This window comes from Perissodus microlepis, chromosome 16 (assembly GCF_051167445.1).
Source record: "Perissodus microlepis isolate ML-2025 ecotype Zambia chromosome 16, ASM5116744v1, whole genome shotgun sequence".
Taxonomy (NCBI): domain Eukaryota; kingdom Metazoa; phylum Chordata; class Actinopteri; order Cichliformes; family Cichlidae; genus Perissodus; species Perissodus microlepis.
Window position 1 is genome coordinate 28,362,632 of NC_140476.1, and position 9,530 is coordinate 28,372,161.

The 9,530-nt window shown below is 36.0% G+C and overlaps 1 protein-coding gene across 1 annotated transcript; it reads left to right on the forward strand.

Annotated features, from left to right (window-relative positions):
• Nucleotides 1-2,950: 2,950 nt before the first annotated feature.
• Nucleotides 2,951-6,940, forward strand: LOC146371130 (uncharacterized). Its single transcript, XM_084955052.1, has 2 exons — nucleotides 2,951-3,415; nucleotides 6,184-6,940. Exons 1-2 carry the CDS (start codon nucleotides 2,951-2,953, stop codon nucleotides 6,619-6,621), a joined length of 903 nt encoding a protein of 300 aa, XP_084811178.1. The 3' UTR covers nucleotides 6,622-6,940.
• The last annotated feature ends 2,590 nt before the right edge of the window (nucleotides 6,941-9,530 follow it).

Here is a 9,530-nt window from a genome sequence, read left to right on the forward strand (position 1 = left end):
GTGACAAGAATATCTGTGGGTCTTACTGGAGAAGGCCAGGGAGAAGAAGACAATGATGATGAGCATGCTGTACAAAAAAAAACACAACTACAATTTTAAAACCTTTCCATTGTGGTTCAAAAATGTAAATATTTTCTCCTAACAGATATTTAAATGAGAAATATCTCTTTGACAGACTGTCAGCAACTTTTATTTTGTTAGGGATCCCATATCAAAATAGTCATGAAGCATAAGTTTAATCTTCAATAACAGTTTTTTTATTATAATGTGAAATCTTAATCAGTCACAGTAAACAGCTGTGAACTAATAATCAAAGTATGATTCTTCTTTCTCTACTTGTGTGCAGCACAATGCAGATTGTACATAAATTAGCAAACATACTCGGTTACCACTGGAGACACCTAAACATTTTCAAAGTTGAATAACAACAACAAATATTCAAACCTCATGGTTGCACCTGTAAAAGATGATTTGTCCGAGAGTGGCCATGGCTCCTGATGAAATCTCTTGAGACCAAAAAAAGACTATTATTTATTCTTTATTCACTTTTTATCCAAGTAATATATTTCTGCTGCTGTCTGTCAGCAACCTGCACAGAACTGTCTGCTGTTGTGTCTATCTAGCCTCTCTCAAAGCACTTAGGAAATACAATACAACAACATAAGTAAATATAAACTTTAAGGTGTTCTTCATTTCTTCATAGTTGAGCTTTTTCAAAGCAAATGGATTCAGTTTGAAAAAAAATATTTACCGTAGTTATGACATAGAATATGTTTGGGTTTTATTTTATTAGCACACAGTACAGGCTGTTGCTGGTTTACATTGCGCTACATTAAATACAATTTACTTAAGGTGGGCTAAATTTGATCTGCCAAAGAGTACATATGTGATACTTGTTTCTCAATGCAAAAGATCAAACATTGTAGACTTAAAAAAAAAAAAAAAAAAAAAAAGCCAAAGACAAAAGAAAAACAAACAAAAAAAACAACTAATATTCACTAGTGGCTTTCGGGCATTTCAAAAAACAGCCCCTTATATTGGACTACAGTAATAGTTTAGCAGTAGCTCAGGGTATCCAAAGAAATGTTGCAAACACTTCTGTGATTGCGTGAGAAAAGTGAAGAAGCGACCAAGTCCTCTTGACCACTAAAAAATTCTGTCAACCTCAAATGTGTACATAAAACCTAACCACATCAATCGCATATCACATGATGATATGACGAAACAAGGATTTTTTCAGTTTTTATTTGAGTTCATGTTACATGTGAGCATTATGATTGTGAAATTTAGACTTTTTCAACTGTTCAGCAATAAAAAAATATATATCTTGTTTTTCCTTATGTTTATTTTATAGTAGATAACTGGAAGAATATTCCTACTTTATTGAGAAATCCATGTTAAAGACTAATGTCAGAAAGGTGCATGTTATACAAGAAACTCAATATCATTTTGCTAGGAAAATGGGTGCTTTAATGTACTGAAATGTGCAAACATAAATAGAACAACAACATATAAGGCAAAAACAGAGTTTATATAATTTTAACAGGCTCAAAAACTAAAAGTTGTTATTACAACCTTTATTCTTCAACACAGCTTTAACTCTCTTATTGGATGCTTTCTTGTAATGAAGCTAAGTCGAGTAAGTAACGTCTGTACCCACTAAACACTGGGCGTTGGATAGACATGCAGATCGTGTCTATATTGGGGTGTCGGTCCATGACCAAGTCTAGATATCTATACAACGTCCAAATTGTTGACGTTCTGTCCTAAATCCTATCACTGCTGGGATTCCATTCTGCCATGATGGGTCATTTTAGTATAATCACCAAATACATTAATTTCTTTATCTCAATAAATTATGTTCAGTTCTTGTAAGTGATGTGTCCTTATTGAAATTTCTTGAAGATGTCTTCGGGACTAGTCCTACATGATTCTGAAAGGATATTTAAAACTCTTCTGGAGAAGCCAGTGTCTTTACTGCTATTTACTGGTAGTGTGCTTGGGATCATTGTCATGTTGGAAAATGAAGATTTTCCTTATCAGGTTGCATAAAAGTTCCTTAAAAAGCCTTCAGTTGATCCAAAATCCTGCAGCAAGAGCAGTTACCGGGACTAGAAAGAGAAGGCATATTTCTCCCATACCGGCTCCTCATCATTGGCTCCCTGTTGATTCCTGAATTTAATTTTAAATTCACATACAAGGCTCCTCACATACAAGGTCTTGAATAATCAGGCCCCAGGTTGTCTTAAAGGCCTCATAGTACAATATCACCTGAATACAGCACTTTACTCAAATACTGCCCGAGTTGTGGTTACTAGGAAATTTAAAAGAAGAATGGGAAAGCCTTCAGCTTTCAGGCCCCTCTTCTGTGGATCCAGCTCAAGTTTGGATTTGGGAGATAGACATCCTCTCTACTTTAAAGATTAGGCTTAAAATTTTACTTCTTTTATAAAGCTTATTGTTTGGGTTGGATTGTGTTCCTCTCTTAGTTACCCTTAGACCTAGGCTACTTCCCATAATGCTTTGAGTGTTTCTTTTTCACTTCTTTTCAGTCTCCATGTGTTTATACATCTTTAATAAGTTGTATATAACACTATATCTCTGCTTTGTGTGATTAACTTTGATATGTATTTCCTTAAATTTCCCTCTAAATTCGTTAAGTAGATATTGTTCATTTGTGTGGACAATAGAATTTGTCTGGAAAACTCTGACAAGTTTATTTGAGAAGTGAAAACCAAGATTGCCATCATTCTGAAAGTGCTTAAAACAGCATCATTGTGGTAAACCCTGGGCACGTAATGTATTTAAAGGCTATATTCTGGTATATGCTGTGTGCTTTCAAATTATTATTCCTTTTCAATTAGCCATTGGAGGAGGAAGCATGCTAAAATCTTAGAGTAGGGGGCAGATAATCCAAGCTTCAAGACATCTGATACTAATTTCATCCAACATGGCATTTCTTGATTTTACTTACAAACATATTCAAGTAATTAGAAATACTGTGGGTACTTTAGTGCTCATAGTCATTTTCTACATCCTGCAGTACATTTTTAACATGCATTTTTTATGTTCGTGTGAACCGGGCCTGCATCCAAATGGTGTACTGTACATGGCTCTGCCTCCTTTGATCCTTGCCTTTATTGTCATCATTGTTGAACCTTTTCACCAAAGAAAGATTTTTTACAGGTGTAACTCTTTCTCGAGATGTGCTAGCTGTTTCTGCAGCTATATCTTAAAGCTTTTCTTTAAATGGATCGGTTTGGCTGCTGTATGGATAGCCGCTGTTCTGTTTGATGGAGACTGGTATGTTTGCCTAAAGACAAACTTCAACAAGAACCAGACTGGAATTCCATGCAAACAAAATCTGTCCTATGAGGAGCAACGGATTATAGGAGACTATATGACTCAATCACTTGTAAGTAACAACAAACAACTACTAAAAATAGGTTTAATTTGGAAAATAAAATTGTGTTTGAAGTCAAAAGGGAGGAAGTCAGTGATGCAAATTGCACTTTTATGTTTGTTTGTTTTAAGCTATATCATGGTTAGCTAAATATTGTAGACATGGCAAGTTTAGGTTTGTTTAATGTGCTTTCTTGTTTTGTTTTGTTTTCAAAGTGCTTTGCCGCTGGATAGATACAGTGAATAAGTTTAAGAATTAGCATTTTAGTAGCAACTAAAGGTTTTTGATAGAAATGTCTTTGCCTGTCTTGATGATGGCGGTATTATAGTTATGGTTACATGTCCCACTGATTACTTCTAGTGTCAATAATGTCCAAGTACTCTCTGTTCAGTTTCTTCACGGTTTTGCTTATGGTTAACGTCTTGATGCATGCTCAATCATCCAGGTAAGTAAATCTCCAAAAGTTGATTCTGTTCATCTGGACGTAGCGTTTTGTGGGAGAAACGTTTCGTCACTCATCCAAGCAACTTCTTCAGTCTCAGCTGACTGCAGGTTTCCCCAATCTTATAAACAGTACATTTGCATAATGACTGAAACCAGCCCACTGCAGGAACAATGGGCTGGGAGGTCAGTTCCTAGGGATGGGTATTGATAAGATTTTCACGATTCCGATTCCATTTTCGATTCTGTTTAACAATTCGATCCTTTATCGATTCTCTTATCGATTCTTTTTAAAAAAGGAGAACACTAAGGTCGAATAGCTTAGAACTTTGTTTTATATCTTCTCTTTGAACAAGATAGAAATTTAGGAGTAACATGGCCTTACAAACCCAGCAGTGAGATCTTAAGAGATCCACAGCCTACGGCTCTTCAATGGGGTGTCACAGGGTCCCCAGGAAAAAAATTTGTAAATGTAAAATAATAAAATAAATATTCCTCTGTAGCAATAACAAAGTATAACATAAATTATTCTGTAGCAATTACACAAGAATATCCAGTAATGTCCTTGCCTACAATTAAACACATTCACTTACCGAAAATCGGGGCATCTGCTGTGGCAAATGGGTGCAAGCCTTTTACCACAAACTTAGTCACTGCTCGGTGACATTCGTCTATCCTGGCCTGAAAGGAGACGCTACCAGTAGACTGCAGCGAGAACTGCCAGCATCTGAGCCAGCCAGACTCTGTCTGTCTCTCTCATCATGGTCACCTAAATGCACAGTAATGGCAGGTTTTGTAATAAGGCAGATTGCGCTAACATAATATGCACTGTTAGTTGATTATTTACCTGCCGCATTAACGGGAGAAGACGTGCAAACGTTACCGCTGCTGCTGGGTTGAGATTCACGAGTCCGGAGCGGAATTAAAAACACGACATTCATTTAAGGTCATCGTGTGTTTTGTGAGCAAATGCTTTTGCATATTCGTAGTGTTTCCTCCCTTAAATGAAATATCTACTTTGCAAGTATTGCAAGTTGCCCTGTTGTCATCCGTTCTCGAAAAGTATAACCAAACTTCTGAGCGTTTGAGCCGCCATGTTTCCTGCCAGGTAAATGACGCTCCGCAGCGTGGTGACGTCATTCGGGGAAACTGGAATCGATAAGGGAATCGTTTGCAAAAATGGCAAACAATTCCAAGGAATTGAAACAGTGGGAACCGGTTCTCAACAAGAACCGGTTTTCGATACCCATCCCTATCAGTTCCTTAATCTTAATTATGCAAATTCTCATGACCATTGATCAACAACCACTGACCAAAACCCACTGATCAAAGACCACTGATCAATGGCCATGAGTACCATTCACAGAGAGTTGGGGAATGGCTGCAATCACAGCATTGTAAGATGGCGGTCCAGGAGAGAAGGACAAGCGCTGCACAAGCGAAAACCTGTAGTGATCCCATATGTGTCAGGAGTATCGGAGCAGTTGAGACGCATTTTTTCTAAACACCAGGTCTCTGTGGCTTTTAAACCCCAAAACATGCTGCGCCAAAAAATGGTCCACCCCAAGGATCGAGTCCCCCGACACAAACAGAGTAACATAGTGTACGTTGTTAAGTGCCAGGAGGATTGCCAGGATTTATACATCGGGGAAACCAAACAACCTCTGGCAAAGTGGATGGCACAACACAGAAGAGCTACCTCGTCAGGCCATTCCCTACCTCTCTGTGAATGGTACTCATGGCCATTGATCAGTGGGTTTTGGTCAGTGGTTGTAGATCAATGGTCATGAGAATTTGCATAATTAAGATTAAGGAACTGACCTCCAAGCTCATTGTTCCTTCAGTGGGCTGATTTCAGTCATTATACAAATGTACTGTTTATAAGATTGGGGAAACCTGCAGTCAGCTGAGACTGAAGAAGTCACTTGGATGAGTGACGAAATGTTTCTCCCACAAATGTCCAGATGAACAGAATCAACTTTTGGAGATGCTTATGGTTAAGTTTTATTATTGGGGTATCCCTTATTATTCTAAGACTTCAGTTCCTATTGATTTTAGTTACTGCTTGTATTTATTGCTTTTATTTAGCTACCTCAGTGATCCCCTCCATCTTATCCTACTGTGCCTTCCTCCTCTGTTAAGTTTATTCATGTCTCTTTATCCCCTGTTTCAGTTATTGTTACTTAATTCTTGTTTTATTTGTGTATTTAGTTTGTTTTCAGTTAGTTCTACCTGTTTCTGTCCTGCATTTGGATTTGGACTACACATTTTTATGACAACCAGAATGCATATGAAGTATATAAATTGCTTGAAAATCTGAACTCCTTTGTCTTTTCCAGGAGTACGGCGTGGGTCTCATCTGTATTTTTCTATTTGTCTGGAGCACCTTTGAAATTAGAAGACTGTCTTGCAGGTTATGTTGTCATCAGTCGTCTGACGACAACTTGACCTACCACTCATGTTGTAGTAAGAGTTTAATCCTGAGGCCTTACTACAGTGTAATATTTGAAGAACTTCTGGCAGAGGAAGTCAGTAACTGTTTGAATGACAACTTAAAAAAAATAGCAACACGAAAAGCAAATGCAATCTGTAAGCCCTTTCTTCAAGCTATTGAGCATCATGAGACACAAGGAAATAATTGGGATAAGGATAACAATGGGGACATCACTCCTTCTTATGCCTGGGAGACAATTTCAGTCCCAGGTTTCTACTTTGGGGAAGATGTGAGCCAAGCCCTACCTGATGACACAAGTGAAATATGTTTAAGAGTGGTTTAGTGTGCAGTGGTCCCTCATTTATCGCGGGAGTTGCATTCTAAAAATAACCCGCAATAGGTGAAATCCGCGAAGTAGCCAACTTTATTTTTTACAATTATTACAGATGTTTTAAGGCTGTAAAACCCTTCACTACACGCTTTATACACTTTTCTCAGACAGGCATGAACATTTTAACGCTTTTCTTGTTTAAACACTCTCAAAGTCCAGTATTATAGAATGAAACCAAAGGCACCTGTGGTTTCCTTTGACGGTGCAAAACGTTTTGTCGACATTGTTGTGTTTGTTGGGGAGAAAACTTACAAACATACAGTACAGCACTTCAGAGTCACACTGCTAGTGATCGAAAATTTATGTAAATTTGACAAGCTGTAATATAGACACAGCACGAGATTGGTTCACAATGGTCTCCAGCCAATCAGGAGCGCAGAACACAATGTGCTGTACTACAAAAAAAAATAAACATTCAAAATTGCATCAAAAAAAATCCGCGAAACAGCGAGGCCGCGATGGGTGAACCGCGTTATAGCAAGGGACTACTGTAATTCACATTCAGTTCTTTGAACATTCTACATTGTCATTTGTTTTTCTTTTTAACTATGAGGTCTTGTGAAATATCTCATTTAGTCAAGTATCTGTTTATACTTTTTAAACATAACAGACATATATGCATTATTTTAACCTGTGTAGAATTGTTTTTTCATAAGGCTTTGACATGTTTGCTTACCCATTCATATTTAAAGCAATTTAATCAGATTTCTATCAAGTTTTTTTTTAATTATTTTACATCATCTTGGCTGATATAATAAGTAACATGTATGCAATATATTTGTGTCAAAGAATATTATTCAACTTGAAAAAAAAGGGCACTATGGAAACAGTCTACACAATTAAAAAAAAAAAAAAAAAAGTAAAAAGAAAAAGGACAATGTCATTGTCAGTAAACTAAGTTGAAGTTGTGTATGTGTATAATTAAATATGCATTGTTTTACCCAAAAAACCTACTGACAAAAGCCAATGTGTATGACACACAATTAAGCATTAACGATTACCTGTCTCCACTAATTCATTATTTATAAATCATTATTCCTCCTTAATATGCAATTTATAAATACACATGTTTATTCTTGTTTAATAAGCTCGTATGTAACATGTTCATTGTACTGTATAATTTATAAAGTTTAATAATTTGTTAACCATTTATTTAAAATACACATTTGTGTATATATAATGATTAAGGTAAGGAGACTATTGTCTGTGAGTGTATTCATAGAGGTTTTATAAATACTTATTTCGTATTTTAACTCATGGTAGTTCAATTTAGGCAGTTATAGTTGTTTGTTGAGTATTTTTTGTGAAAGATACACAGAGCAGTTTGAGCCGCATTAATTAGGAGGCTATTGCTATGTATTCCTATTGTGCACTTCCCATCATCTTTACACCTTATTAGTTCCTCTTCTGTTGATGTGTTTTTTGGATTTTAATAATTGCTATGCTTTTACAGTGTTGTTTTTTTTTCTTATCATTGCACATTATTTTAATACATGATTTGACCTTTGATGACAGAAGTTTCATATTAGGTCAAAGGTAGATTTTTTACAAAGCTGGGTGGTGGTTACAAATAATCCTTACATTGCAACTGCCTTATGAAATGCATTTATAATGAACAGGAGGAATTATTTTGTGAGTATTGTATTTCATTTGTGTTTTGGCCACTTGACATCTGTTAGTTTTTTTTTTTTTTGTTCCTGTTTTTTCTCATCTTTTCACAGCCATGGTTACATCTGCAGACTTCCTGGAGGGACTGACTCTAGTTCTGCCACATTATGATAGAATTAAAAATCTATGAGCCCAGTCTCCAAGTATTTTACTTTTAATTAATTATTTTTATGCTATCGTTACATTGCAAGTAAAAGACCTAACTTTTTAGACAAGTGATTCCACTAAATTCATGCTCTGGAAAAAAATGTTACAACACCAAGCAGAAATCAGAAAATGTATGCATTCATTAAAAAGACATTGGCACTGATTATTTTTATTATGTTACAAACTAAGGTTTTGGTTTTTTTAGACTTGCCATTTTTTGTACTTTGCATGCATGGAATCTCATACTATGCACATTCAGTCATCAATACATAAAATGGCAATTACATTGCAGATTAATTATGACTATATAGTCAAATCTATTTAGTTAGCATCTTAAATCTCTGAACAGTAATGCAGCAAAAGAGGGTGGCTGGATTGATCTAAATTTTGATAGCACTGATAGGATGTTGATATTTGTATTGGCTACCAATACCGATATCATTACATTGATACTTTAGTTTAAAAAGAAAAAAAATGAATCCTAGTTCCAATTTCACCAATACTCCCCAGCGGAGTATCAACACCATCAACATGATTCACTCAGATGTGGCCCTGAATTCATTCATCTTTTGTGGGTTTTTTTGTTCCTGTTTTTTCTCATCTTTTCACAGCCGTGGTTACATCTGCAGAGTTCCTGGAGGGACTGACTCTAGTTCTTGCCACATAACCCTGGGATGAATCAGTTTCATAATGTGTTATTTTTATTTAAAAACATTACAATCTGCTGGTAACACTGGGTAACTTTTTCTTTGTTAAGAAAAGTGACAGTTTCCTATAGTTAGATATGACATGCTATACAGTATATCGTGAGTTTGTTTTAAGAAAAATGAATAAATAAACATTTACTTGATGTGGTTGTTGTCATGTTCCTGGGTCTTTTTTCACCCGGCGTTCTGAGTTTTCTGGGGTTTTCGTCATTTTGTATTTTGTATAAGTTCACTTTGTTAGTCTTAAGCTATTCTTTAGTGTCTAGTTATCCTGTTTTGAGTTTCTTATATTCCCTATTTAGTTCCATGAGTATTTAGTAGTTTCCCCCCTGTGTCCTT